The sequence below is a fragment of the Fusarium verticillioides genome, chromosome 2 (genome assembly GCF_000149555.1).
Source record: "Fusarium verticillioides 7600 chromosome 2, whole genome shotgun sequence".
NCBI classification, from domain to species: domain Eukaryota; kingdom Fungi; phylum Ascomycota; class Sordariomycetes; order Hypocreales; family Nectriaceae; genus Fusarium; species Fusarium verticillioides.
The window spans coordinates 1,330,244-1,356,829 of NC_031676.1; the positions used below are offsets into that span (position 1 = coordinate 1,330,244).

The window sequence follows — 26,586 nt, forward strand, 5'->3', positions numbered from 1 at the left end:
ATTCCCCCCCCCCCCTTGCACATACCCCTTTGACCTGGGAGATACCAATACTAGAAGAGTTGGTAGAGACTGGGTCTTTTGCTTGATTGGTTCTGTTTGCTTAACTGGAGATTTCGGAACGACAGAGATGGAGATGGGCATGATGAGGGATGTCCATACGAGAGGGGATGGTAGAGTTGACTGTGTTGACTCTATAGGATTATGTATGAAGACGTTGAAGTAAAATAAAATGAAAAATTAATATGATAAATCGTGTCTAGTGAAACAAGCATGAAAGATTGGACAAGTCCTCAGTTATGATGAACCTGTGGTGAGTTTGCCCCAGGTTTTAGTGTCTTTGCTCCCTGAATATCCCCCGCAGCTCAGGTGCCTGCACAGGCTTCCCCGCATCGACCCTCCGCCTTTTTAACCATTCCATGGATCTCCAACTCGGTCATCGTGGCGTGTCATAGTGAGAGAGACTCCCCCGTAGATAAACTCGGTAGGTCTGGCTAAGTACGGCAATGGCCGGCTGTGATTCGGGTAACCATTCCCCCACACGCCAAACTTTGAGTGAAACCCAGGGCATTTTGTCTGGTATTGTAATGATTTATTTCTTGTATCTTGCCCAGCTTCTTATTTAATCTTATATACCTTGTTCCAAGTCAGACACTGGTTGTGATCTTGTCTAGTAAACTTGAACTGTTCATCGTCCTATACTCAGCTATCATGAGACCTTCAACACGGCTTGGAAGCTTGATGCTTCGTCGAGGCTTTGCCAGTTCGGCACGACGACTAGACAATTACGGCTTCATCGGTCTAGGACAAATGGTACACATCTCCTTTCAAAGAATGGTGTTCAAATACTTACACAGAAAATAGGGTTATCAAATGGCAAAGAACCTCCAGTCAAAGCTGAAACCGTCAGACAAGGTCTCCATCTTTGATATCAACCCTGAATCAATGAAGGGTCTAGAAACAGAGATGAAGGCTGCTTCAACGGGAGCTCAAGTTGCTCTGGCAGCCAGCGCATTCGACGCCTCCAAAGATGCTGTAGGTGATCCCACTCACCGTGTTTGTAGCTGTCTCACTGACACATCTAGGACACAATCATCACTGTACTGCCAGAGCCTCAGCACGTCAAGGGCGTATATGAATCCATCATCACATCATCTCTCCCCAGGAAGGACCGCGTTTTTATCGACTGTTCAACCATTGACCCTTCAACATCTCGTCAGGTCGCCAAGACTGTGTCTTCCACCGGGCAAGGCACATTCGTTGATGCGCCCATGTCTGGAGGTGTTGTAGGCGCAACTGCTGGAACGCTCACCTTTATGCTCGGTGCTTCAACCAACCTCATTCCTCGTCTCGAGCCCGTCCTTCTCCTCATGGGAAAGAAAGTCCTCCACTGCGGTGACCAAGGGGCAGGTCTATCCGCCAAGCTCGCCAACAACTACCTCCTGGCTCTGAACAATATCGCTACCGCAGAAGCCATGAACTTGGGTATGCAATGGGGTCTGGATCCTAAGAAGCTAGCTGGTGTCATCAATGTCAGCACAGGACGATGCTGGCCCAGTGAGGTCAACAACCCCGTTGCCGGTGTTGTAGAGACAGCACCAGCCAACAGAGACTACCGAGGAGGATTTGGGATATCTCTGATGAAGAAGGATCTGAGACTGGCTATGGTGGCTGCTGAGGAGGCTGGCGCGAGGATGGAGTTGGCAAAGACGGCGTTTGCGGTTTATGAAGCTGCTGAAAAGGAGGAGAAGTGCAAGGGACGGGACTTTTCTGTTGTGTACCGATATTTGGGCGGTAAAGAGGAGCAGTCATGAAACAGTTGAGTGACCTTAGAAGAAAGGGGTGATGACGCATGGCTCGTCTAAGTTGGGTTGGTGTTGTTAACTCGTGCGTGCTCGTTGTGGAATAAAAGAATAATAGACCAAGAAAGAAAGAATAAATCCATGGCATGTGATGGTAACACTAAAAGGGCAGTGTTAGTGTTACAGTAGAGATAAAGCTTGTAAGGTATCATCAGATCTAGGTAGATCTCATCATGAAACATTAATAAATTACACCTTGAGAATCGGGTCGGCAGCATAAAACGATCCGAAGTCCTCAGCAACTAAAAAAACTGATTGTAATTTGTGCAGCTGCAACAAAGGAGGGCGGCCGCCAAGTGTAATACTACACCTTCATAAACGCTACACGGACACGTTCCAGAAGCGGAAATGCCCGTAAGCGAGCAGCAGAATGCGAGGCCCGACGCGAGAAAAGCGAGATTTACGAGCTAAACAAGCATTTTCAACGTTGAAATAAGCGGATCTGCACCCGGGAATAGACATAACCGGGCCTTGGCACTCGCATCACCAACTGTTAACGAGCTAGTTCACTCGAATTTAACCTACGAATTAGTTACTGTTACCGTATTTACAGTGCTCTCAGGTATGGTTAATGCCCCGAACTCCGGGTGTTGGTCCCGTAAAACCCGGAGGAATTGGGTCAGGTCGTAATGAGAAAGAAAAATGAAATGGATGGATCGAGTCAGCAACGATGGATCTTGTAGGTATTGGATGCGCATATGTACCGTAATCATATTCGGCCTATCTTTACACCTTGTTCCTCTCTTTCTTTCCTTGCCTTTCTTCTTCTTCTTCTTCTTCTCCCTCTCTTGTCGTCTTCTCTTCTGTTTCTGTTTCTTCATGAAACAAGGATCCTTTCATACAAGCGGGTCGCTTGAAACGAATCCATAAGTCATCATCATCATACACAGACCAAGAGGCAAATACCGGTGACAATCACTGCCCTCTCTCCCTTAACCTGGCATTCATTCACCTTTCACATATCGAGCACTACTCCAAGATAGCTTCAAAATGTACGAATTATACGCTCGTCGGCCGGCGAGTTTCGACGACTGTACCGACATCACCGTCCTCTGTCCCGTCAGCGCAACTGTCCTTGGTTATGTTCCCAACAAAGGATCCAGTTACTTCTTTACGATCGGTTTTGCGATTCTGTTCCTATCCTCTGTAGGATTAGGTGTTTGGAAGAAGACATGGACATATGCTGCGACTCTGGGAGCTGGTTTACTGCTAGAGACGATTGGTATGACAGGAACTCACTAACAGGAAGAGAAAGAATGATGAAATGCTAACAAGTTCAGGATATATCGGCCGTATTCAGATGGACCCTAACCCTTGGAACTCATCAGCCTTCCAGACCCAAATCTGCTGCATCATCATCGCCCCGACCTTCATCTGCGCTGCCATCTACCTCACCCTCAAGCACGTCGCCCTCGCTCTCAACCCAGATCTCTCACGAATTCACCCTCGATGGTATCCTCGCATCTTCCTCCCCGCCGATCTCTCATGTCTCATCATCCAAGCCATCGGTGGTGGTGTCGCAGCAGCAGCAAAGCGTAACCAGCCTGGCCTCGCAAGGAACGGTAACAGGACCATCATCGCCGGTGTCGTCCTCCAGGTCATCGTTCTTCTCGCCTTTGGAGCCATGGGCACCGATTACTACCTGCGCGTGAAGAAGTACCTTCATAGTTCAGAGGCTGCCCCTGAGTCGCTCCGTGTCTGGCAGGACAAGAAGTTCCGCATGTTTGGCTTTGCTGTTTCGGGCGCCTATTTTGCCATTCTCACACGTTGCATTTACCGGTTAGTGCAGAATCCTCATTTATCCTATCTTCTTACATCAGCTGACGCGAGAGATCATAGAATTGCCGAAATGGCCGGTGGTTGGGGTAACCACATTATGCAGGATGAGCCTAGCTTCCTCGTCCTCGATAGCTCCCTTGTTCTCGTCACTGGCTTCCTATTGACGGCCTTCCATCCTGGGATTTTCTTCCCTCAGATGGCTGTCACTATGCAACGCACCAAGAAGACCGAGGCCGAGACACCCGCCGAATCTTCCAGCGAGGAACGAAAAGTTGAAAACTCTCAGACTGCTTAGAGGAATATGGAATAGACTATGTTATGATATAGGGAAGGGTATCTGTTGTTTGATCTTGTTTCAACTAGGGCGCGAGGTATTGGGACGATATTAGATCAAATCTTTCAGACTCGGATGAGTCCAAGTTGAGCGTGTCTTGATAATGCTTTCTATCGATATTAGGATTTGACCAGTCTATCGGCTTCTCCACCGTCATCGCTATCCGTCTCTTCTTCCTCCTCGTCATCATCTTCTTCCTCATCGTCGTCGTCGTCCTCCGATGATTCCTCTTCCGTCTCTTCCTCCGTCTCCTCGCTTTCTTGCTCTTCTTCTGCAAGCCAGTCATCAAGAGTCTTGGCACCCACTGCTTCACCCGTGCCTGTCCCTGTGCCGTTTGACCTACTAGGCATGACTGTCTTGGCCGCCTCATCGAGCCTCTCACTGGCAGGAAGTGTACTTCTTTCTACGTCGTACCTAGAACTTTGACTGCCTTCAGGTTCTCGAAGTCGGCGATCAGGCTGTTTTCCTTCCTCGACCCAGTTAGGTAAAGGTTCATATCCCCGAAGACCATGAATACCCCCACCACCTGCAAGCACCAATGTGGAAGAACCCAAGAGGAATCCCTTTCGAGATTCTGATGGACTCGGGGCATGTGGCGCTGGCTTCTCAGCAAGGAGCATCAGTGTCGCCAGCTGGGGAACTGCAAGAAGTGATCGATACATTCTCGCGCGATCACGGAGATCGAACGATGTATCATATCTCACTAGTAGCAGGACGTATTCCCATAACCTCACGATAGGATGAGTATCTGTATCCATAGGCGGGTCCTCATCAGCATCCCTCTCCTTTTCAGCTTCAGTCCTGCGGTTGAGATGGTGGAGGTAAACCTTGGCCCCCAAGAGCAAAATCTGTTGCTTAGCAACTGGAGATTCATTAGAAAACTCCTTGAGCAAGATGCGAAGAACATCTGGCGCAATGTTGTCCTCTCCATTTAGACCTGAGAATTCACCCACGAGCCAGATGATTGTAGCACGAGCCTGAGGGTCAGTTGCAGAGTCGAGATTCTTTGCTAGGCGAACAACCGTCCCAACATGTCCCTGGACGTCCTGTTGTATCAGGTGACGAATGACTGTCAGTGACTCGGCAGCGAGAGTGCCGTCCAAGCTAGTAATTTGACCCAGGAGTAACTTCAAGCATCGAGGAGCTGCAGAGGTATCAGTCTGGGCGCAGCGGCCAATAGCACGCACCGCCTCTCGAACTAGGGCTTTGTTCGTTCCTTGGGAGAAGTGTTCAAGTTCCTTCAGAATAAGACTTTTAACGTGTGGGGGGCTGTGAGGGAATATGATCGTTAGGATCTCCAACTTCAATTCCCACACAGGGGCAGTATCGGTGGCCCGAACCAGGAAATGGCTGGCATATTTGACGAACTCAGTGGGTCGAAGAAGACAGACGGAGACGATGTTGAACAAGGCAGTCTCCTGGATATCCTGAGCTCCACGAAGCAAGGCGATCAGGGGGCCAATAGCCTGCTTCACGTACTCGGGTGTTCCGATATCGACATAGCACCGAGTGACAGCGACAACAACACCAGCATTCCTACTCTGCAGTAAAGGTCTGATGCCATTTAGCAGCAATGCCAGATCCGGGTCAAGCACTGAAGACCCCTGACTTTGACTACCTTGTCGCGATTCCCCGTAGAAGTCGTCCACTCGCTGGCCCTCAGAATTTTCGGTCGATTCGTCTGGCGACTCTGTCCCTCGAGGGAAGCACTTTCTCGCATAATACATCATCAATCGTAGTGTTGCCAGTTGACTCCATTCGTCCATATCCACCACTTGCTTGATCAGCGTGCGATAATGCTTGTGAATAAGGTCTATCCGGTCGGGGCATATCTCGAGGAAAGCTGACACGGCAGCTCCAGCAACATAGTATTGCTTGTCACCTAGCAAAGTTGTCAAATAATCGATCAACTGCGGCGCTTGACTCGGGTCTAATCGATGACATTTCGGAATCGCAAGGGCAGCTGCTTTCCGCACGTAGGGGCTCATGTCGGCCACACCCTTCTTGATAGCGAGAGATACAATCTGGCTGATGACGGGGACTCGAATTCCGGACATGGTCTTGAGGGCGAGAGCTCGGACTTGGGGGTTCTGGTCGGATAAGGACTTCTGAATAGTGTTGATGGAGAGGAGTGCGAGATCTGGCTCCTGTTCGGCATGGTGGATGAGGTATATGTAGACAAGCTTCTTGATTTCGATATTCGGCGAGGCGACATTCTTGACGACGGAAGAGAAGAACGGTAGAGTCTTGTGGTTTCGATACATCATCTGCCTCGTCACCATTAGCGTCAAGATACGTAGTCAAGAGAACAACACAACGCACCGCCATAACACGCCGTAGACCCTCGAGGACCTCACGCTCGTTCCTACTATCCAACAACTTCCTCATCTGGTTTCGATCCAAAGGTCTTGAGCTCGTGCGCGCACCGCGCGTCGCCTGGGCAGCATCGAGGGTGAGCTCCCTCGCTGGATGATCAGTCAGTTTTAGCTACAGATGAAAGCGGTCTATTAATAAGGAGACATACCGGTCTCCATGAGACTCGAGATCCTCGCTATGGACTCCATTGCGCGAGTGAGCTTTTGTCGAGCTTACGCCGCGTTTGAGAGGAGGGGGAGCTTTTGAGGGTGGGTTTTAGTGTAGGTGTTTGGGATGACGTTGAGTGATGGTTGCTGCGGACTGTGGAGGTGGAGGGGCGTGACAACTGGTGGGGAGCTCAACTATCTGCCCTTAGACATTACAGCTTCATCTTTATATCGACAGATCGAGTTGAAGATTGAGGATAATTCTCAAGTTTCTTAAAATGAAATCATGACAGTCATTCCACAGACTTTGTCATCAGGGCCTAAACATGCGATATTAAACCTCGAAACTCAACTCTCTTTGCTCAAACCTGCTTGATATGAGCTACCCTGGATAAACTCAATGGTAACATCACAGCCATGGAATCCTCTCAACCCATCGTCGTCTCACCACAAACTCCTTCCGAGCTTCTATCATATATCATATCCTGCCATAGATATCCTTCGACAATAATAGTCGGCTCGTCAAAGGAAGAGTTTCAGAGCTCACTCATGGAGGAAATAACATACCATCTAACTCTTCAAGAGGAACAACTACAACTCCAAGACTCAGGAAACTCAGAAACAAAACCTTCTCATCATCTCCTAAAGGCACCTCTCTACCAAATAGCGATATCCCGCCACATAAGATTTCTATTTGTACCAACCGTCACACATCTACGCGCCTTTCTCTCCGTCTTTACACAAAAGGATTCACCAATACCAGCACCACCAAACCATACGCCCACATCTCGACCACCACTGCTTCTAGTTTACGGACTCCTAGCTCTTCACAGGGACGCCAGTGAATGGTCTGCGCAAGGTATCGGCAACTCAGCCGCCCTTTTAGTCGATGCTGCCTCACGAACCGAGTTTAGAGCTGCCATCATTGAGCCAAAAGGGATAGGAGGACACGATACCCTGGATCACCTCGGAGAAGAGATGATTCCTCTGTTGAACGGCACTTCAAGAAGAGACGATGGATCATGGAGTGGACGGACCGTCAGTGCTAAGCAAGTCCTGAGTAGATGGTTCGAATTCGATACTCGTGAACAAGAATGTTGAATTGGTTGGGATGTTTATATTTTATCAAGTGCACGATATACTCGACCATGTATCCAGTACTCAATGAACATCATATCGTCGTTTCCACGATGAAAATAGTCATACTAGGCGTCAACATTAACATATCATCATTACAGCCTTCAACGCCAACCCATGGTATCTATCCCAAATATTGCCGCCAACCATAACATAAAGCATGACAAACACAAAAACTACCGTTGGACAGACCTAAGCAATGGCCTGCTCCATCTCAGCAATGTACAACTTGATATGTGCCTCCATCTTGCGGTACTCTTCATGCGCACTATGAACCTCATTCTCAATGTTCTCCTTCAAGTCAAGCATCTATGCACATGTTAATAATTTGCCACTTATAAGGAACGTTGCGGGACAGCTTACCTTTTTCTCAGTCTGCTCGATTCTAACACGTCGAACCTCCATCTCCTTGCCCTTCTCAGTCTGCTCCTCAGTGAGCTGCTTGTGCACTGCCCGCAGCTCGTGCATCTTCTCCTTCGCCTCCCTCGCCTTCTGGTTGCTCTGCTCGCGGAGTTTCTCTGTCCTCTCTGTCCACTTGCTCAACTGACGTTTCAGCATAGTCTCGGTGCGCTCGACTTCACGCGCGTTGTTACCGCGCTCTGAGAGGGCATCACGCTGCTTTGCATTACGTGCTAGTTCTTCCTCTTCCTTGGCCAGCTCTGCAGCGATCTCATCGAGGATCTTGATGCATGATGCAACATCTGTTGAGACGACTGAGAATGAATCTGTCGAGGTCTGCAGGGCTCGTGCTCTCCGGTCCAATGCGTCGATGTGTGATTTATCGTTGTTCAGAATTTCACGCAGCTCGGCCAAGTTCTCCTGAAGATCTGAGGCGCTCTGGAGCACATAAGGTCGCAGCTTTGTGCTTTCCTGTTTCAAGGTAACCTTTTCGTGGGTCTTTTGTTCCAACACTGCAGTGAGCTCGCCCTTCTTTTGTTTGGCCTCTTCTAGACGTGCAGCCACCCTTTCCTGGTTCCGTCGAAGCTCTAGCAGTCTCTTCTTGAGCTCCTCGTTCCTCATCGTCTTTTCTCGGACTTGCGCCTCCATGGCCTTGCGGTTGTGTTTCATATCTTCCAGACGACCCTCGTTCTCCTGGTTCTCGGCATAGAGCGTCTCAATGCGTGTCTTTGTCGACTCTGCCTTGTTGTAGTACTGGTCGATAACAGCCGTTTGTGACTCGCGGAATCGAACAAAATTGATTAGGTAACTGAAGATCTTGACGAGGCGATCATATGTCGGCTTATACAGGTCGTTGAAGCTGAAGTCGGTGATGCCGCACTCAAACAACAGCCTGCGCAGCGACACATAAAAGCCCATCAGGTTGCGAGTATCCGGAGGGATGACATCCGAGTATTCTCCAACAATATCCTCGGCGGCAGCTCGCATGGCCGGCTCAACAGTCTCACGTGTCGCATTGAGGAGGAGTTCGGCGAACCACTCAAAGATTTGCTGAACATGTGCTGCATTTGGCTTTTGAAGATCTGCGACGGTGAAGTTGATGCCGATGTCGGTGATGCAGCCAACGATTTCGCGGTCAGGGAGACGCATAAAAGCATCTGCCTCTTCCTCCTTTTTTCGTGTCCGCGATTGCTGCTGCGAGGTTGGAATAATACTCATTCGCGGATTGTACGCCATGGTTGCGGTTGTGTTTTATCTTGTCAAAATCGTATCCTCTCCTTTGGTTGCGCTTTTGGCTTAATTAGTTTGTCGCGATTACTGAAAATCATAAACACCATATACGTGTTGCCGTGGAAACATGGAGATGCGGCATCACGTGACGGGATATCGCAGCCCAACTCCATTGTGTCAGTATTGTTTCAGCAAATGGAGATTTGTGCAGATCTTAAACAGTGGCTTCAGACAAATACGACAGATGTCTTTGATAAACGATGACTTTACTATTGGTCATGTTTAATTTAGTCCCTAGTTATAAGAGAGTATCTTCATCTCTAAATCCTGCGACTGATCTCGATCGATATATGACAACCCTGACAAACTCAAGAGGTGCTCAAGGGATGCCATGTCGAGTTTCTGATACTATGAATGATGACTCTAAACTTCGAACCATCATCTGATCTCGAAATAACACTTTCGAAACCCAAAGAATGCTGCAGGAAGAAGCACTGACATGTCCCACATCTGCTATCAGTGACGTTCGCTCGTATCACTAAATATAGTCCAGATGGTCACCAGCATATCATTGGCGATGATCGACTGGTGATCCTTGACTATTCTGCACTTGTTCGTCTCACTTGCAGCCGTCAAATCGTCTCTGTGCATTTGCAACCTGTGAATTAATCACTAAATTCGCGTGGCTTGGTAATGCAGCAGATGCAAGCACAGTGAAGCAAATTGCCGTGACATCTTGTCTCTGCGGCACGCGGTGAACAGTCGCTAAGCATGGCTAATACTACCTTATACATACAGCAACTCAGTGAAAGAAACTCAACTTGGGCTGTTGGCCGTTGGTCAAAACTCTTCTAAGGGAATGTGTTTGTAAGCCAGTTCCTCAAAAGTCTTCGTCCCACGTTGCCAGCTCCAACCACAGCTTCTGCGTACGGTATCTCATCCACGTGGCGGTACGCTAGCACGCCCGAGCCAGCCCCAGGACGTTTTATTGCTTTTTGATCAATCAAAGTGACGCCCCTGAAACGAAACCACCATCCCTCTTACTCTAGCCTGTCTGCTTGTCCAGGGGCAAAGGGGGTAGGAAAGCCCGAAGTCTGAGTAGAAAAGCAAAAGCTCTACGACATTGAAACATGAGATCGGTTGGCTCAAAGCCTAGTCCCCAGAACCAATGCTCCCCAATGAAACAAGGGCTCAGGGGCATCGAAACGCTGGGACAAATCTGCCCCGATCGACTCTGACAAAGAAGCAAACCTAATCTTCGCTTTTGCCGAAGAGATCAAGCCCATTTACTGCGTACTGATTCAGGAACTGAGTGACTCGCTGGTATTGACCGCAAATAGTCCTTGGCTCGGAAATTGGCCAGGAACCGATTGGAATAGACAACGGGAAGCGACATATATCTTGTTGTGCGACACAATCATCCCCCGGCTATTGGCGACGACTAGAAAGAAGCCTTCAGAAATCCTCTTCATGCATGATTTGACATGCATGGTGCCTCGCGGAAACCTCTCTTGGGCAAGGAAACCCCGAGTAACTTGCTAAGGTTACGGAGGGATGGGCCGCCCTTTGTTTCCGTGGCGGGCGCCGGGAGCGCTAAGAATCACCACTGTTAGACAAGGATCTCATCCTCTGCTGCATGAGTGAGAGTGTCGTTGACATTGCAAGATGGGACTATTGGGGTGTCGCAAGCTCGAAAGACGATCTCTCGATGATCATCGTGTGATTTCTCAGCCGTTAGGATGCAGAGATGCCACACGATTCAGGATCACTGACCCTACTGTAGACTCATTGGCCAATCTGAAGTTCGGGCGAAGTCAAAAAAAGCCCTCTGGTCCCTGATTCGCAACGTTCATCAGGCCCAAGCTCCACGTTGCAACGGTCGTGCTGCGGGAGTGCTATAGTACAGTGTACGTACCAAGGCATGTTCCGCGATGGACTGGGCAAACTTGTCGACCATGCCACGGGGATGTATGACAAGTTCATTGTGTGACGTCGAATATGTAACTTCAACTCTCATGAAGGCTAAGCTGAGCCGGCCTGACCTGTCTACAATCTGCTTGTGTGATGGAAAGAAATCCTGAAATGCAATTGATCGACATAGAGCTTCAATTTGGTAATTGTTGACCTGAACTGCTCGTGTAATCATGACGCTCATTTGGATCAACGGTAGGAGGAGACGAAAACTTGGTTCGGAAATAACCCTACCCATGCATGCCATGTTCTTGATGGAAGTCAAGGACTGTTGTATGTAAACAGTGCTTCTGGGGACTTCAAGATTGAAAGAAAGAAACAGAAAGATCCCAGGGATCAGAATACGGTAATTGGCCGTATTTGTTACCTTGTCATATCTAAAAAAGCCAGCCTTTGCGGCTATCCTAACTACAGTACTTGATAGCATTGTGGCTTCGTTAAGCTTCTGGTGATAGACAGGGGATGTATCGATCATCACATTCCAAAAGCCCATACAAGATCCAACGGCTAACAACAAACAAGATGCTAAGATTCAGTCAGCACTTTCTAAGCATCGGCTGGCGGATACGAAGGTCCCGAAGGCAACGAGAAATCAAGCGTCGGGGTTCAAAAGAAGTGACTTCGTACTCTTCAAAGTAAATACGAAGAAACACGCAGGGGCGGCGTAGACAGGCGCAAGTCGCATGGGTCCTGATGCGAGGTACATAGGTATCGGTACCTGGAAAACAGACGAGAGAGGCTTGGCAAAAAGGCTCAGGTACAAGTTACCTGATGTCGTCTGCCAACCCAACCTAACCTCTGCAACGTGCTACGCACAGCAAATCGATTCGCAGCTACAGCACTGGGCTGTATGAGGTAGTTTCGAAACATTGCTTTGTTCAAGCCAAGAGCTCAAGCTAAAGGAGGCGGAAGAGGGAGGGAGCAAGCACTGTGGTCTCTCGACACACTCTCTGTAGTCTCTGCATGCGCCGGACGGTTGTGAGACATGACTGAACAGCTGCAGTAGTCACCTAATAGCAAGGGGCGGAGGATTTTGGCGTGACAGCCTCGATCGCATGGCGGCGAACAAGATCTTCGGACAGGGCGAAACGATGTCCCCTGTGGCCTGTGTCGAACTAGCGTCCAACCCAATGTCTGTTGATAGTACATGCTGCACTCAATCGTGTGGCGGGTGTCGTGAACCACGAGACCAGCTATCGTGATTCACGGCCACGGGAGGAGAGAGAAGCCGACGAGAATAAGCGACGAGAACAAGAGTTTCTGGCATGTGCCGATGGCTGCTTGATCCATGGCCACTATTCAATGACGTCCCGCGAGGAGACGGAAAAGGCGTTTGACTCGATCTTGTCAACGGCAGGGAACTTTCCAAAGTTGAGCCAGGTTAATTTGTGGCTGCAACGGCGACGACAAGTGTGGCGAACAGTTGCGTTGTAGAAGATCACAGACGAAAGGGGAGCCGAGCACCGAGAAAGTGTCCCCGTGGCATACTGAATTATAGAGTAGGAGTGACGGCAAAGCCATCAACTCGTGGTTATACACACCCTCTTGTTAATGAGATTAGCCAATCTAAGGAAGTGGCCATTGCAGAAGGGCACGAACTTGACCTCATGCATTGGTTGAGGTGCCCTGAGGTAAGATGAGATTCGACATCTAATGTCCAAGCCAATGCGAGGAGAGGACATACACGGAGCTATACCGACGATCATCGACGGCTCGTAGCGGGGTGAAGATCCGGAGGTCCCATCTTTGTTCCATCTTCAGCTGTGATGATTGCCAAGTATCAAAGCTCAAATGGAGTTGTGTTCTTTTGTCAGTATCTTGTAATCCTTGACGTAGACACGAATAGCATATACTGAGCTCGTGACACAAAGACAACATCTTCCATGCTGTTTGTTTCATGCAATTCCTTCAAAAGCGGCCAAAATAGCATCCGCTACGCCTTTCAGAGTTAAGACTTAGCGGCTGCTGAGTGTTAGTTGACAGCCAAGACCGCCCAGCCTCTGCTTGGAACACAAGTACCGACAGGGGCAGTGAAGAGAAGAATTCAGAGCATGATTGTAGGAATGCGAGAGCACAATTCGGGCCGCCTAAGCATTTGCCATGAATCAGTTGTTATCATCAGCTGCTGTGGTATCTGTATGATTTAGAGAGATAAGTCTTAAAGTTGGCTCCCTTTTACCACGAATCGTGCCTACCATTACTTGTACTCCCCGCCTTTTACATCATCTTCATGCCAATTGGCAATTCACTCTGGCGATGGTTTGCTTAGCTTACTGAGGTCCTGCCACATGAAAACAAACAAACCTGATCAATCACCAATACCTACCTCCATACCTTACGGAGCTTTCCTCGCTAGATCTTCTGCCCTCTCAGTTTAGACGAGTCAGCTTGACCTCTCATTGCTGCCCTCTTGTTCAATCGATGACCACCATCTGCTCAAAACACTTTGACTTGCATATAACTAAACACGATTCATTTGATCCGGGCTATCCACTAGATCACGAGGACTTGGAGCGGACTGCTTGCTTATCCATTGGATTGATGCGCATACTGTACTTATCTTATCGTACACTATCTTATGTACCTCTTCACCTTTCCTCTCGCTTGCTCTATCCGAGTTCCCTTGCTCCAGTTCTAGTTTCACCGAGTATTGCGGTGTTGACCGTCTAGTCTTGTCGGATGGTTTTTGCTCTACCCGTTCAATTACGAGGCTGCCCCGCCGCCTAACTCCCAGCACTTAGCCAACGCCAACAGCAGCAACTCAGCGGCCCCTCCAGCGGGTTGAGCGCCACCTCATCAGCAGCCTAAGTGTGAGGTGCCTGCCCCTCGACGCCCTGGAAGTCCCCGCCAGCAAGTACTGGTACTGGACATCGCTTATTGAGTGCCTACATTCACTAACGATTCTCGTACCGCTACCTCGTGAGACCTTTTCAGCTTTTTTACAGTGATCCACTTCCATTTGCTCTAAAAGGGCCCCGTTGAAAAGGGCTCCAGAGAGACGGGACCCTTGCCACGTCGACCAGGGGGTATCTGGGGGCCTTTGGTGTCCTTCTGATGCGCTAAGGTCTAAAAAAAAAAGGAGGTACGTACCTGGTACACACTGAAGCCCTTAACTCCCGTTAGCACTTTCCAAGTCGCAAGGGACCAGACCAAAAGCAAAGTACAATTCAGTGATTGTGGGCCTTTCCCGCCCTTCCCTGTCTGTCTCTGCTTCCGCCGAAGCCTGACGTCGATTTTCCCACTCAACCTGCAGCATCTCGTTGGCCGCAACTGGGAAGCTACCTCCCAGTTATTGGCTCGTTCCATTGACCCATTCCTTCCCTTCCTTCCCTGTCCTGCCGGCCCCCGGTGCCCTGAAAAATTGGTCTTTCTTTCCAACACCCATGATCCCCCCCGGAGTCTGCACACACCCAGCACCTGCCGTTCCTTGCACTTACCTTAATTACCTAGCACCTGCTGCTTCCTCAATACTCTTTACCACCACACACGTTTCGCCACGCACCAAACACCTACGACAACCACGACCTCGCTCGCGTACTTGCATTCTTTTACATCCACATACATACATACACAATCACCGCTTATTTTTACTGTCACCGCAGTAGCTGTACTTGTCTTGCAATACATCAGTACTTTCAACCTACCTACACCGTTTTGTTGCGGCCATCCAGCCCACCAGCGCAGCGAGTTGTTCGACACGACCCTGCAGCTCTCACTCGCTTCTCCTGATGACCAGCTTGGTACGAACGTTTTGACGACTCCACGATGCCCTCGCATACCCGATATAATCTAGACGATTTCGACTGTACATCGGCGACGATATTGGTTGCTCATTATTAGCTCCAGCATTTGGCGACGAATTAGGAACCATGGCCCTTTGGCCATTCCGGCGCCGGAGTAGCCGCAAGCGCTCCCGCAGCGGCGCTGCTTTCTCAGATGCAGAGGGCGTGCCGCTGCCTCACAACGAGGAACCCAAACTTGGTTTGAAGAAACGACGTACCGAACCGCCCAGACTTCAGCGAGCCGGTCGAACATACAGTTTCTCTCCGGGACGCCAAGATGACATTCGTACCGATCGAGATCGCGCTGGCTCGCCAGTCCGTGAACGAACAGGCCGAACAAGAACTACTGGCAACCTTGAAGAACGTCCCGAACTCTGGGATCGCACACCCACGCTTCGTCCGACCCACCAAGCAACAAGACAGCAGAGAAGTAAGAGGAGGAAAGAAGAACGCAACAGAGAAGCCGAGATTAAAGCAATGAGTAATTTTGCTCCCGTTCGGCCTGCTACGGAACAATGGAATTCAGGCCGACCCATGAAGAAAGATTCCAAAAGATCAAAAACTGGGGGATTCGGAAGGCATCGAGCTGGTCGCAATTCGGACGTCTCACTTCCAGTACCCGGATCAATACACTCCAGTCTTTCGTCCGACTCGGAGTTTGGCTCATATAGAGTCTCTGCCCTTGCAGCTCTTGCACCTCGGCCTACACTTCGCTATACCCCGAACGCACGATGGACGACTCCCCATGTGCCTACACCTCATCGGTCTGGATCACTAAGGAGGAAGCTTCTCGAGCAGGAGCCGATTCCGGAAGAGACGATGAGATCGCACAGGCGCATCGATTCCCTTGCTGACGACCTCGACGCCCGCGATCTTAGGGAACTCATGGAATTAGATAATCGACGACGAGAACTGAAAAAGCAGAAGGAGAGACAAAGAATGGAGAGACGGATCACACAAAGGGCAGAGAAACAACAAGCGGAACAAATACAGGCCAGGAACACAGGCACCCCTCCGCCAGAGAATCTTGAGAGAGGTGTCATGGGCCGTGAACTTGTAGGGCTGGGGATCGACCCTGCTTCCACTGTGGTCACTGAAACGAAACCTGAAGATCCAGAGCCCATGGACATTACTGAAGACGAAAGGGAAATTGAGTCTCAAAAGAAGGCCGAGGAGGAGGTCTTTCATCGCACAGACACAGCCGCCTCTGAGCAGCCAACACCTATGGAAGAGGTCATTACAAAGGATACCTCATCGATGCGTCAGCCCTCTGAAGATATGGGAAGCGTTTCTCCTGGAACAAGATTTTCTGATCTTTTAAGATCGGCCAAGTCGCGATCTAGGTCGACGATTCGATCTGATCGAGATAGGATGGTTTCTCCGCCACCCGAGACCATCAACGAGGAGGATGTTCACATGCCCAGACAAAACTCCCAAGATTCTGACGGTAGTAAGAATGGGTTTGCTTCTATCAAAGCATTCCTGCGAATTGGAAGCAAACGGCAACGACGTGAAGGACCATCGTCCTTTGCCAATACCTCTCGGGAGGAGATGCAGGCAGCCGCAGCTCAGTCAAGAGCACAGGCGCAAGCCTACGCCCTCGCTAAGCTCGAGGGTGAGGACTCGCCCAACTCTTCAAGCGGTAACTATCTATCCCGTAAACCAAGCATTGGCGCCCCGAAGAGGACGCGCTCTCGGTTCCGGGAAGACTTACCTGAGTTGCCTCTCTCACCGCCAGCTTCACGCGTTCAGTCGCCCGAAGCGGAGCCCCCCATGCCCATTCTCACCGAACAAAAGATCCGTGAAATGGAGGAATTGAGGTCCTTGGGCGTGCGCTATGACACACCAACATCGGGACACCGATCCGCTGAGGCCATCCGCCGTACGCCTTCGACAGTAGAGCGTGCATATGTTTCACCGTCACCAGAAGCTGGCATGTCCATGTCACTCGCCTCGATTGACTCTGAAGGTTCCTGGCTTTCCGGTAATGCCAGTGGCCGTCGAGCCGCCATACGAGATAGCATTCGAAGGGCCAATCAGCGTGAGCAAAACGACACGCACACGGATTCCCCAACGAACGGCACAGAAGAAAACTTGGAGATCGTTGGGGACGAATATTTAACGAAGCTCACTCCCCGAAGAAACTCGAATTCCGAGTTCATGGGTCGTCGTTCTGGTGAAGGACGTCCCAGCAGCGATGAGGAAGAGTTTGCTAATGATGGAGAGATGAAATGGGGCGCTGTTGGTTCTCAGCCCCAAGTTGTGCACAGATTCACCATGAAGAGCCACGAGGGACTCTTGGAGCTTGAATCTGAGGATGAAGGGAGCCCGACATCACCCGTAACTCCATCGCAAGAGCTTGCCAATGTTCAGAGCGCTAGAAGCGTCAATCTGGGCAAAGGTCACGTTCGCAATTTTAGCGCTGGAAGTGCTAAACTACTCGATATCACTCCCCGACCATCCGTTGATGCCACAGGGAACTCAGAGAGGCGACGAAGTCACGTCCAACCAGCCATGTGAAAGCTAAAGTAATCTTGATCGTTCAGAAGAAGAGTCTCGCAACTTAACGAATGTCGACCAAACGACACCTGTCACTCCTTTTATTTCCTTGCCGTCTCAACTAACCTAAGTCACTCATTTCACATTTCCTTATCACTATTCTTATCAACAATGGAAAATCGACCAAAAAAGAAAGAAAAAAAAAGAGGAAAACAATAAAATCAGCGAAGACTCTTCTTATGACGACTCAAGACTCTCAAATAGGCTTATCACATGGATGGTACTAGAAACCGACTTGCTCCTGATGTATGACACGACCTTGATGACTATGGCGCATTCCAAGTTCACTGCTAGGATTTCTTTTCTCGACTACATATACCGCACCTTTTGATACCCCGCGTCGACCGCCAATTACAGAGTACTGGGAGACTCGACGCGTTTGATTTACCAACTATTGGTGAGGGAGCTAGTCTCCTTGGCCGGTCCCTCTTCGTGCCCATTGGGCGCTGTCATTCCTTGGGGAGCCGGTGTGGTTTTCCTTATCTTGTCTGTGAGATGAAGGGAGCATTTTGTTTTCTACTAGCCGGGGTTTATGGGAGGCGGGAAAAACGGGTTTGATTTGAGCAACTGGGATTTGCTTTTGCACTTGGGCGTCCAGAAACATAAACTGGAAGCCCGAGATCGAGCTTGGCGCGAGAGTGGTTGGCTGCATGAAACAATAGATCTTGCGATGCGATAGCGCAATGGACATCACTGGGAAATGAGGATGGACAAGATCACAAGACGATGGACGTGTGTCTGTCCACCTCAGAGGAGGAAGATGTAAATGTTTGTAAGCTGATAGGTTAATTGACCAGATCGAACAATATCCTGAGATTAAAAGCTGTTTCACCATACGTCAAGTGATGGTTATATTAAGATTAGCTCTGATCCACAGCCGTAGATGCATGAAATAAGTTTGTGCATATGTCCGTGGTCTCGGCAGTTGAAGCAGTAATTAATTAGAAGCTGATCGTTGTAGATCTCGGGAACTAGCTTAGTTGCTGTGAATGTGGAAATTATCATGGTTATGCGTGCATTTGGGTGTGGCATATCCACAAGTGTGAGATGATATCGCCATGGTTTAAGTAGGTGAAGACTGGATAAGAGAGTGAGAGAGTTACTGAAGTCCGTGTAAAGCATGTAGATTATTTGTTTGTTGTTTAATCTGTATCTTGATTAGAACTGAGGCATCATTGAACATGGCTCTTGAGAGCTTTTAGAGCTGAGGTAGTTGTTTCATGTTATGCCATGATTCCGTCACGTCAATGGCATATACGCAATAAGCCTCTATCAACATATCATACATCGTCAAAGCGTGATATCGTCCCTAAAACATTATCATGAAGCTTTTGTGTTTCGATCATGAAACGTCCAAGACCAGTCATGAACTTTGCGTGATCAGAATATGATTGGCCAACTAATCAAGTCATCATACTCCACCCAATGAAGAGCCATCAGAGCTAACAATTAGAAATCCAATCCTCTCATACTAATCCAAGTTTACAACTTATTTAAACGACACGTATTATAAGACTTATACGATGTCCTCTCTCTTCCGTCTTATGCGGCCTGTCGCCCAGGCTGCTCGATCTGGCGCCGTAACTTTCGCCGCTCGGCCATTCCATACCACGGCTGCTCGACTCGCTGTGCAGAACATCGAGACGTGAGTTTAAGAGCTTTCATGAGAGGTTATGGGAATAACTTTTACTAACTTGATCTGGTAGAAGAAAAGAGTTTAAGGACCTTGTTTCCACAACAGACAAGGCTGTTCTTATTGACTGCTTCGCGACATGGTGCGGTCCTTGCAAGGCCATCTCTCCCATCCTCAACAAGTAAGTGGCTCAAACTATACATTATCACTTCAAATGGGCAACTAACAATATAACCTCAGGCTCTCGGAAGAGAAGGCTCTTTCAGACAGCATCCAATTCGTCAAGTTTGATGTCGATGAGCTTCCCGACCTGACCGCTGAGCTCGGCGTCCGCGCTATGCCAACTTTCTTCGTCTTCAAGCACGGAAGAAAGGTTGATGAGTTGGTCGGTGCTAACCCTCAAGCCCTTCAGTCGATGCTGGCGAAGCATGCTGCATGAATTGTGTGAATCTTGTAACATCTCATGTCACTGGGTTGGACTGTCAAGGAAGGTCATGGCAATAGACTCAATCTGTTTATATTACCGAGGAAAGTAAAAACAGCTGTGTATTATTAGCATAGTTAGACTTGTACAATGGGTCGTTGAGGTCTGTTTATGATATCTTATCATGTATCACTCTGGAGAATCGTCCGAGTTCTTGAGTCTAGTCTATACTGATCGGCGGCAGTTACACCACACCTCTATGATTTCGGCTAGAAATGGTTCAAATGCCATAGGCTACTTAGTCAAGTTCTCTCGCGGCCTTCTATTTCCAGTATGGACTGTCACGGAGGTGGAAGGCCGTCGTATTGCATATGGCCATTCGGCGAGTGTCATTCACGCCCAAGAGCCGTTTGACAGGTCGGCAATAGCTTCCAAAACAAATCGATTGGCTGATCAATATGCAATTTCAAGCCATTGCATTGCAACTGGCTTATCTTATCTTATGCTACTATCATGATAGAGCCAATCCCGGTTTCGGCGGCCCCGCGTTGATGAGCCAATCACAAGAGCCAATCCCCCGGTTTAGAGATCGGGGCTTCAACTGGGAACCGACGAGATGGCGTATAAGTTAATGCGACAACCTCTCCTCTATAGTCTAGTCCTGAGTTCAATCGAGTACTTTTCCATTTCGAGAAGATTTATACCAAATACCCAATTATCAAACAAAACGTGGCATATCAAAATGGCGAACACAATCGTCGTCGTTGGGTGAGTCCTGATTGACAAGTTATCTATTCTGAATGAAGCTGATCCTGTGAAAGTGCTGGTGTTTCTGGCTTGACATCTGCCTACCTTCTTTCCAAGAACAAGGGCAACAAGATCACTGTGGTGGGTAAGCATATGCCCGGTGACTATGATATTGAATATGCTTCGCCATTTGCTGGTGCAAACGTCTGCCCGTATGTGATCTGTCCCATTTTGTATCATCCTACTCACGATTTCCAGCATGGCCACACGAGAAAGCAGCAGATGGGAACGTCGAACTTGGGTAGAGTTCAAGAAACTGTGCGAACAAGTCCCCGAAGCGGGCATTCACTTCCAAAGTGCGTCACCATATTTTCTCTCATGGAAAATGACAGGCTAATATCTAGCAGAGTGCCACATTCAAAGACGAAAGAAGGACGCAGAAGCAGCAAAGAACCAAACGTTCCCTGATGCACTCTTCATGGAGGAGCCCTGGTATAAGGAGATCTTTGAGGATTTCCGAGAACAGAACCCTGATGAAGTCACTCGCGGTTACGATTCAGGCTGCGAATTCACATCTGTCTGCATCAACACCGCCATCTACCTTCCCTGGCTTGTTGGCCAATGTCTGAAGAACGGCGTTGTATTCAAGAGAGGCATCCTGACCGATATCAGTGACGCCAAGAAACTTAGCCACACGGGTAATGTTCCCAACATCATCGTCAACGCGACAGGCCTAGGATCCTTGGAACTGGGCGGTGTTAAGGATGAGACTATGGCGCCTGCGCGCGGACAGATTGTGCTGGTGCGCAACGAGAGCACACCGATGCTTATCACATCTGGAGTTGAGGACGGCGGTGCCGATGTCATGTATCTCATGCAGCGAGCAGCTGGTGGTGGCACAATCTTGGGTGGAACTTACGATATCGGCAACTGGGAGTCTCAGCCAGATCCCAACATCGCCCAACGTATCATGCAGCGCATCGTTGAGGCACGCCCAGAGGTCGCTGATGGTAAGGGCGTTAAGGGACTGAGTGTGATTCGACACGCTGTGGGACTGCGCCCTTGGAGACGAGATGGACTTCGACTTGAGGAGGAGAAGTTAGACGATGAGACGTGGATCGTGCACAACTATGGCCACTCTGGCTGGGGATATCAAGGCTCATATGGTTGTGCTGAGGGTGTAGTTGAGATTGTGGACAAGGTTGGCAAAGCTGCCAAGTCTAAGCTGTAGATTGACCACGTTTGTAGATTGGCATTAATTAATGAATATTTGATTCATTCATTCTTATGATTGTCCTCAGCTTAATAAGAATTGAAGTTTGATGTGAAGAATATGAGAATGAGAATTTATGCATATCGCGGGGCCCCGCATTTCCCACACGTAACCAGCTCTCTCCAAGCTCTTGAACCCCTGTTTTAACTGGATGAAGCTTTCCTTTCCTCCTTTCACAAGCCAGCGCATTCTCCCTTATCAAAAATGCCAGAATCTGCACCTGGCACCCTGGGCCAAGGCGTGCGCTTCCTGAGAAACATCCTCAATGGCCGCCATGCGCTCTCCAAGCTCATCCCCATCGCGCTCTGGCTGGCTGACGCGCTTGGTTGTGGCTTGATCATATGGAAGATCCCATGTGCGTGGCGTCCAATTCCCAAAGCCTCATGATGAAGCTAATCTCATGGAACAGATACTGAGATCGACTGGGTTGCGTACATGCAGCAGATTTCGCAGTTTGTATCGGGCGAGAGAGACTATACCAAGATGGTGGGCGATACTGGTCCCTTGGTGTATCCAGCGGCGCATGTCTACACTTACACGGGACTTTACTATATCACGGACAAGGGCACGAATATTCTTCTGGCGCAGCAAATATTTGCTGTGTTGTATATGGCTACGTTGGCATTGGTAATGCTCTGCTATTGGAAAGCCAAAGTCAGTAATATCCCGGAATAGTTGAGTTAGCTTGCTAACAATTCTAGGTCCCTCCGTACATGTTCATCTTCCTAATCGCCTCTAAACGACTTCATAGCCTCTTCGTCCTACGATGTTTCAATGACTGCTTCGCCGTTTTCTTCCTATGGCTGACCATCTTCCTTTTCCAGCGCCGACAATGGACCGTTGGAAGTCTGGTGTATTCTTGGGGTCTTGGGATCAAAATGTCGTTACTGCTGCCTCTACCTGCCATTGGCGTCATTATTTTCCTGGGTAGAGGACTATGGCCTAGCCTTCGTCTCGCATGGCTCATGGCACAGGTCCAGTTCGCCATCGGAATTCCGTTTATCACCCAAAACCCTCGTGGGTATGCGGCTCGGGCCTTTGAGCTGTCACGACAGTTTCAATTCAAGTGGACGGTCAATTGGCGCATGTTGGGCGAGGAAGTTTTCCTCAGCAAGTATTTTGCTATATCTCTTCTGGCCTGCCACGTTCTGGTGCTCCTGATCTTCATCTCCAAGAGATGGATCCAACCGACTGGACGATCGCTCTACGACCTGATTCCCTCATTCTTGCGACTCAAGTCCCCATTTACCATGCAGGAACAGCTTCGCATCTCCCACTACGTCACCCCCGAGTACGTCATGACTACCATGCTCTCCGCCAACCTCATTGGTCTTCTGTTCGCTCGGTCACTACACTACCAGTTCTATGCCTATCTCGCCTGGGCGACACCCTATCTCCTCTGGCGAGCCACCGAAGACCCCGTCATCGTGACAATTATCTGGGCCGCGCAGGAATGGGCTTGGAACGTATACCCCAGCACCGACCTCAGCTCAACCATCGCTGTCAACACAATGCTGGCGACCGTTGTGTTGGTGTATCTGGGAACAGCCAGACTTGCCGTTCCTGTTCCCGCTGCCAGAGTCGGGAATGTTGATGATAAGAACAAATAGATCTGGATCTAGAAGTGCATTTTCCTTTTCACTCATCTTCGGAGTCACTTGGGGGCATTTTTCCGACATTGGATTCGTCCTCGGAGTCGCTCATGTCGTATGTGTTTTTGACGAATTCTTTGGGCCTGCGATAGACTTGATTAGCCTAGTTCATTTCAGACGAATAGATACCACAGGACTCACCAATAAGACTGTTTGCGCCAGGCCTTCTCATCACGGACAACGTTGACGATTTCTCCCTCTGCTCGAGTATCCTCCTTGCCGTCTTCGTATCGTTCAGCCAAGGCAAACCCGCCACGCTTGATCCAAATGGTGTTTCGAAATCGCTGGGCCAGTTCCAGTACGAGGGTTTTGCCGTTTGGAAGCTCACAGCTGTACAGGTTATTTCCTTCAGGCTTGACAACGCGGACCAGAGATTGGTTGGGCTCGAGAGTGTCGGGGGGTGTCAGGGCAGCCTCTGCGGCCGCCAGAACATTTCGCTTCGGACGTCCCATCGTGAAGTTTATATCGATTGCTATCATATAAATGTCTGTCTTTGAATTTTCTAGACATGAAGGACATGGAGGGGCTGCTTGGAGGGGCAGATACCGATAGAGCGATATACCTTGATAGACAGAATAGCTCCAAGTATTACTTTATCCATAATGATCTTTAAGTGAGAGCGGACTTGCTTGATTTGGCGCCTCCGATGTCAACATAGAGTGCGCTCTGTTCATCAGTTAATATCTGAGGGACTAGTAAAGTAACATCATATGTTTATTGCAGAAGTCTGTCTTATAACCAACATTAAAACACCCGTACTGCAATTAATTTCTCACATAACTAAATTCCACTAGTATCTATTAAAACAATACTTATCTTAAAATAAGGCTAATAGAGCTAAGACTACTTCTTGACAAGTAATTCAGGTTTTTACTATATTATATAAGATATATTAAAAGATATTAGAAAATATATATACTATAACCTTGCCTGAAGTTGGCGTGCTATAGTAAATGGTTATAAAGAAGTTGTAGTTCTCATCATAGCCCATGCCCTTGAACATGAACACACCTCCGGCACGTAAATTACCGTGACCCCCAATGAGTTTGCCATCTAGAGCTCGCTTGAACACCCTTTCACCATTGGCAGCAGCCCCTTCACCAACCTTGACCAAGCCGGCGATTTCTCCTTCGAAACACCGCTGAACCCGTCAGCCCAGTTCTTTGTTTCTGTCTTTCCTCCCAGTTGTCGTCACCTAATCAGCACGGATTAGTAGTGTTTCTTTGCGCGCACAGGAGGTAAACGCACCCATGTAATCAGAGTCCTTGATTTCGCCCGTGAACAAAAATCTCCCGGTCATCTCAAAAGCATCTCCAACGTGACTGTTGACTAATCTACGGTAGCTTTTGATCTTGAACTTTGTAAAAGAGCCGATAGTAAACTTCAATCTTGGTTTAAGGTCATCGTCAACATTCCGGAGAGGGCAGAAATTCTCATGTTTGATCTCGAGAGAACTGCCATCTGCAGACAGTGTTAGAACAGGGCACTCAGAATGACTCCGTAGACTTACATTCAAGCCTTAGAGTCTGTTGGGTCGTTCAAAACGTTCGTTGCAATGATCCTTCGAGGACCATTAAACTTGTTTTCGACCCAATAAACAATGTTCTGACTGAGTGCCTTCGCCGTATTTGTGACTTTTGAGCAAAAATACCATCCATTAGGGCGATTGACTTGCTTGCAATTGTATCTGGCAAGCTTGGTGACGGACTGGGTCGTTTCCCAAAAAAAAGCTGGTAAGCAGAGAGGTGCGACAGAGCTTCCAATCCAATGATTGACAAAGATATCCTGGCAGAAGAATAATATACCCAAGCAGAACTGGACATTGCCCATGTCTTCATTCGAGAAAGGACATTCTCCTTGTGATAATGTGGCTTTTTGGTTCGATGTGTGAGCATGCGGTAATTCAGAGTGCCTTGGAAAAAGCTACTCAAGGGCGATGGGTTGTATTGGAAGGACTTTGGTACAAGAGAGTCAGGAGTTGGAAGGTTTGCCTTGGTCGCAGCCGGATTCACAGTCGTCAAATCAGTCTTCTCCTGGGACACAGAATAGTCGAAGACAAATGGATTGTCAGGGGTCGGCACTCCTAGCTTGGACATGTTGCCGTTGATGAACTTCTAGATAAGAGGGGCTTGGAAGCCCTCGATGTGTTCTTTGACATTGACAGTCTTTCCTTCAGTAGTCTTTGCATCCTTGGGGATGTTGCCACTCTCATCCAGCAACTCGAACGATTGAATGAGTCGACTGCTCTGCATCGCACATGAGATGGTGTAGACTTGGAACTAAGAGGAGTCTACAGCTTCAGGCCTTTCTTTGCATCCTTCGCGAAGTAGATCTGACTTTGCGACGAGTTGGCTGGGTCGATGAGCTCTGGTAATAGAGTCTGTCAGTCGATGGAATAGAAGGATTAAAGAGAAGAATTGCTTACCTGACATGACATTCTGAATAGCCTGGCTATCTATCAATCAAGGCTCAGGAAGAAGAGAAGAGGAGGATGAAGAGATGAAGAGGATGATAAGAGAGAAAAGGAGAGGGAGAGGACAAGGAGAAGATGGGTCATCTAGGTCCCTAGGAGCTCGCTCCTACCCCGAGTATCAAGACTTCATTTATCAAGCAGGCACCTCTGGCCTTCCTGTCGTCGTCAGGAAACAAGGAATTATCGTGACTGCCATGCCAAACATTAAATGTGGCAGGCAATGAGCATTGACTAGGTAGGTAGTCTACTGAAGGCAGTCTTGATACCTGGCCAAAATTCAAAGCAGGAGGCCCCTTGATATCTAAATAGTACTAAGGTGCACACACAAAATAATCAAGAGATAGGTGTATCTGGGGTCACTGTAGGTTGTATCACTTTTGCTACCTGTCCAGGTGCCTTCATTGTCCCCGGATATAGTACCTGCATTAGATAACTTGCTTCGACCCTACGTGTATGATCGATCAGGTAAGGTATTGTTTTCTTGCCTGGCTGGAACACGGTGACTGGCCCAGACTTGTAACTCCCACAGGCACTTGGCGGTATCACGACCAGTGATATATTGACACTTGCCGACTTGCTTGAAAGGACCACCGTTTCATGACCTCAGTTCACGGATACATCATGCTCAAGTGTAGAGACTGAACTGGTACTTAGAAAGCAAGTGCTCTCTGATGCCGAGTGCTCATCGTAGGCCAAGACAAAAGAACGGTTGGTTTATGCAGAAAGAGAAATGTGGAGATTGATGCAATTTATCCTATTTTGTTATGCAAAAAGCCACAACGTGTTTTAGGTATTTATAACTGTGCTGCGTA

General features: G+C 48.7%; 12 protein-coding genes across 14 annotated transcripts; 8 read left to right on the plus strand and 4 right to left on the minus strand.

The window, feature by feature from the left end:
- Window positions 1-708: 708 nt before the first annotated feature.
- FVEG_06255 (3-hydroxyisobutyrate dehydrogenase) lies at window positions 709-1,811 on the plus strand (the record flags this gene model as incomplete). The annotated part of the gene is made up of 3 exons (XM_018894575.1): window positions 709-810; window positions 862-1,032; window positions 1,083-1,811. The coding sequence occupies 3 exons, from the start codon at window positions 709-711 to the stop codon at window positions 1,809-1,811; spliced, it is 1,002 nt and encodes a 333-aa protein (XP_018751670.1).
- Window positions 1,812-2,520: 709 nt separating this feature from the next.
- FVEG_06256 (hypothetical protein) lies at window positions 2,521-4,125 on the plus strand. The gene is made up of 3 exons (XM_018894576.1): window positions 2,521-3,081; window positions 3,140-3,638; window positions 3,699-4,125. Exons 1-3 carry the CDS (start codon window positions 2,850-2,852, stop codon window positions 3,931-3,933), a joined length of 966 nt encoding a protein of 321 aa, XP_018751671.1. The 5' UTR covers window positions 2,521-2,849; the 3' UTR covers window positions 3,934-4,125.
- FVEG_06257 (hypothetical protein) lies at window positions 3,888-6,634 on the minus strand. Its single transcript, XM_018894577.1, has 3 exons — window positions 6,497-6,634; window positions 6,295-6,437; window positions 3,888-6,239 (listed from the first exon to the last, which is right to left on the minus strand). Exons 1-3 carry the CDS (start codon window positions 6,534-6,536, stop codon window positions 4,092-4,094), a joined length of 2,331 nt encoding a protein of 776 aa, XP_018751672.1. The 5' UTR covers window positions 6,537-6,634; the 3' UTR covers window positions 3,888-4,091.
- A 92-nt stretch (window positions 6,635-6,726) lies between these two features.
- Window positions 6,727-7,737, plus strand: FVEG_15827 (hypothetical protein). Its single transcript, XM_018905044.1, has one exon. The coding sequence runs from the start codon at window positions 6,912-6,914 to the stop codon at window positions 7,593-7,595; it is 684 nt and encodes a 227-aa protein (XP_018751673.1). The 5' UTR covers window positions 6,727-6,911; the 3' UTR covers window positions 7,596-7,737.
- FVEG_06258 (kinetochore protein NUF2) lies at window positions 7,576-13,071 on the minus strand. 2 transcript variants are annotated; one of them, XM_018894579.1, is made up of 3 exons: window positions 11,859-13,071; window positions 7,995-11,756; window positions 7,576-7,940 (listed from the first exon to the last, which is right to left on the minus strand). In XM_018894579.1, the coding sequence occupies exons 2-3, from the start codon at window positions 9,264-9,266 to the stop codon at window positions 7,824-7,826; spliced, it is 1,389 nt and encodes a 462-aa protein (XP_018751675.1). In that variant the 5' UTR covers window positions 9,267-11,756; window positions 11,859-13,071; the 3' UTR covers window positions 7,576-7,823. The 2 variants fall into 2 exon arrangements, with proteins under 2 accessions (XP_018751675.1, XP_018751674.1); XM_018894578.1 differs by having other exon boundaries at window positions 7,995-13,071.
- On the plus strand, window positions 11,405-12,665 carry FVEG_06259 (hypothetical protein; the record flags this gene model as incomplete). The annotated part of the gene is made up of 2 exons (XM_018894580.1): window positions 11,405-11,504; window positions 12,376-12,665. 2 exons carry the CDS (start codon window positions 11,405-11,407, stop codon window positions 12,663-12,665), a joined length of 390 nt encoding a protein of 129 aa, XP_018751676.1.
- Window positions 13,072-13,399: 328 nt separating the features above from the next.
- Window positions 13,400-18,765, plus strand: FVEG_06260 (hypothetical protein). Its single transcript, XM_018894581.1, has one exon. It carries the CDS (start codon window positions 15,101-15,103, stop codon window positions 17,531-17,533), a length of 2,433 nt encoding a protein of 810 aa, XP_018751677.1. The 5' UTR covers window positions 13,400-15,100; the 3' UTR covers window positions 17,534-18,765.
- Window positions 18,766-19,009: 244 nt separating this feature from the next.
- Window positions 19,010-20,101, plus strand: FVEG_06261 (thioredoxin 1). Of its 2 annotated transcripts, none has more exons than XM_018894583.1 (3): window positions 19,010-19,217; window positions 19,282-19,386; window positions 19,446-19,944. In XM_018894583.1, exons 1-3 carry the CDS (start codon window positions 19,096-19,098, stop codon window positions 19,642-19,644), a joined length of 426 nt encoding a protein of 141 aa, XP_018751679.1. In that variant the 5' UTR covers window positions 19,010-19,095; the 3' UTR covers window positions 19,645-19,944. The 2 variants fall into 2 exon arrangements, with proteins under 2 accessions (XP_018751679.1, XP_018751678.1); XM_018894582.1 differs by having other exon boundaries at window positions 19,040-19,217; window positions 19,279-19,386; window positions 19,446-20,101.
- A 70-nt stretch (window positions 20,102-20,171) lies between these two features.
- FVEG_06262 (D-amino-acid oxidase) lies at window positions 20,172-21,677 on the plus strand. Its single transcript, XM_018894584.1, has 4 exons — window positions 20,172-20,397; window positions 20,451-20,588; window positions 20,635-20,732; window positions 20,784-21,677. The coding sequence occupies exons 1-4, from the start codon at window positions 20,246-20,248 to the stop codon at window positions 21,605-21,607; spliced, it is 1,212 nt and encodes a 403-aa protein (XP_018751680.1). The 5' UTR covers window positions 20,172-20,245; the 3' UTR covers window positions 21,608-21,677.
- A 117-nt stretch (window positions 21,678-21,794) lies between these two features.
- FVEG_06263 (alpha-1,3-mannosyltransferase) lies at window positions 21,795-23,886 on the plus strand. Its single transcript, XM_018894585.1, has 3 exons — window positions 21,795-22,004; window positions 22,059-22,303; window positions 22,351-23,886. Exons 1-3 carry the CDS (start codon window positions 21,854-21,856, stop codon window positions 23,257-23,259), a joined length of 1,305 nt encoding a protein of 434 aa, XP_018751681.1. The 5' UTR covers window positions 21,795-21,853; the 3' UTR covers window positions 23,260-23,886.
- FVEG_06264 (hypothetical protein) lies at window positions 22,682-23,804 on the minus strand. The gene is made up of 2 exons (XM_018894586.1): window positions 23,443-23,804; window positions 22,682-23,384 (listed from the first exon to the last, which is right to left on the minus strand). Exons 1-2 carry the CDS (start codon window positions 23,778-23,780, stop codon window positions 23,288-23,290), a joined length of 435 nt encoding a protein of 144 aa, XP_018751682.1. The 5' UTR covers window positions 23,781-23,804; the 3' UTR covers window positions 22,682-23,287.
- Window positions 23,887-24,496: 610 nt separating the features above from the next.
- Window positions 24,497-25,397, minus strand: FVEG_15828 (hypothetical protein; the record flags this gene model as incomplete). Its single annotated transcript, XM_018905045.1, has 3 exons — window positions 24,497-24,762; window positions 24,812-24,827; window positions 25,107-25,397. 3 exons carry the CDS (start codon window positions 25,395-25,397, stop codon window positions 24,497-24,499), a joined length of 573 nt encoding a protein of 190 aa, XP_018751683.1.
- Between the last annotated feature and the right edge of the window lie 1,189 nt (window positions 25,398-26,586).

Bases quoted from the DNA above. Each gene is read 5' to 3' on its own strand.
- FVEG_06256 (XM_018894576.1), top strand. From the start codon at position 2,850: ATGTACGAATTATACGCTCGTCGGCCGGCGAGTTTCGACGACTGTACC. The intron at 3,082-3,139 runs GTATGACAGGAA...TAACAAGTTCAG, and splicing joins TTTACTGCTAGAGACGATTG to GATATATCGGCCGTATTCAG. The intron at 3,639-3,698 runs GTTAGTGCAGAA...GAGAGATCATAG, and splicing joins CTCACACGTTGCATTTACCG to AATTGCCGAAATGGCCGGTG.
- FVEG_06257 (XM_018894577.1), bottom strand. From the start codon at position 6,536: ATGGAGTCCATAGCGAGGATCTCGAGTCTCATGGAGACCG. The intron at 6,438-6,496 runs GTATGTCTCCTT...CTGATCATCCAG, and splicing joins CTCGAGTCTCATGGAGACCG to CGAGGGAGCTCACCCTCGAT. The intron at 6,240-6,294 runs GTGCGTTGTGTT...GTGACGAGGCAG, and splicing joins GTCTACGGCGTGTTATGGCG to ATGATGTATCGAAACCACAA.
- FVEG_15827 (XM_018905044.1), top strand. From the start codon at position 6,912: ATGGAATCCTCTCAACCCATCGTCGTCTCACCACAAACTCCTTCCGAG.
- FVEG_06258 (XM_018894579.1), bottom strand. From the start codon at position 9,266: ATGGCGTACAATCCGCGAATGAGTATTATTCCAACCTCGCAGCAGCAA. The intron at 7,941-7,994 runs GTAAGCTGTCCC...ACATGTGCATAG, and splicing joins TCGAGCAGACTGAGAAAAAG to ATGCTTGACTTGAAGGAGAA.
- FVEG_06260 (XM_018894581.1), top strand. From the start codon at position 15,101: ATGGCCCTTTGGCCATTCCGGCGCCGGAGTAGCCGCAAGCGCTCCCGC.
- FVEG_06261 (XM_018894582.1), top strand. From the start codon at position 19,096: ATGTCCTCTCTCTTCCGTCTTATGCGGCCTGTCGCCCAGGCTGCTCGA. The intron at 19,218-19,278 runs GTGAGTTTAAGA...TTGATCTGGTAG, and splicing joins GCTGTGCAGAACATCGAGAC to AAGAAAAGAGTTTAAGGACC. The intron at 19,387-19,445 runs GTAAGTGGCTCA...ATATAACCTCAG, and splicing joins ATCTCTCCCATCCTCAACAA to GCTCTCGGAAGAGAAGGCTC.
- FVEG_06262 (XM_018894584.1), top strand. From the start codon at position 20,246: ATGGCGTATAAGTTAATGCGACAACCTCTCCTCTATAGTCTAGTCCTG. The intron at 20,398-20,450 runs GTGAGTCCTGAT...ATCCTGTGAAAG, and splicing joins AACACAATCGTCGTCGTTGG to TGCTGGTGTTTCTGGCTTGA. The intron at 20,733-20,783 runs GTGCGTCACCAT...AATATCTAGCAG, and splicing joins AGCGGGCATTCACTTCCAAA to AGTGCCACATTCAAAGACGA.
- FVEG_06263 (XM_018894585.1), top strand. From the start codon at position 21,854: ATGCCAGAATCTGCACCTGGCACCCTGGGCCAAGGCGTGCGCTTCCTG. The intron at 22,005-22,058 runs GTGCGTGGCGTC...CTCATGGAACAG, and splicing joins GATCATATGGAAGATCCCAT to ATACTGAGATCGACTGGGTT. The intron at 22,304-22,350 runs GTCAGTAATATC...TAACAATTCTAG, and splicing joins TCTGCTATTGGAAAGCCAAA to GTCCCTCCGTACATGTTCAT.
- FVEG_06264 (XM_018894586.1), bottom strand. From the start codon at position 23,780: ATGATAGCAATCGATATAAACTTCACGATGGGACGTCCGAAGCGAAAT. The intron at 23,385-23,442 runs GTGAGTCCTGTG...AGTCTATCGCAG, and splicing joins TGGCGCAAACAGTCTTATTG to GCCCAAAGAATTCGTCAAAA.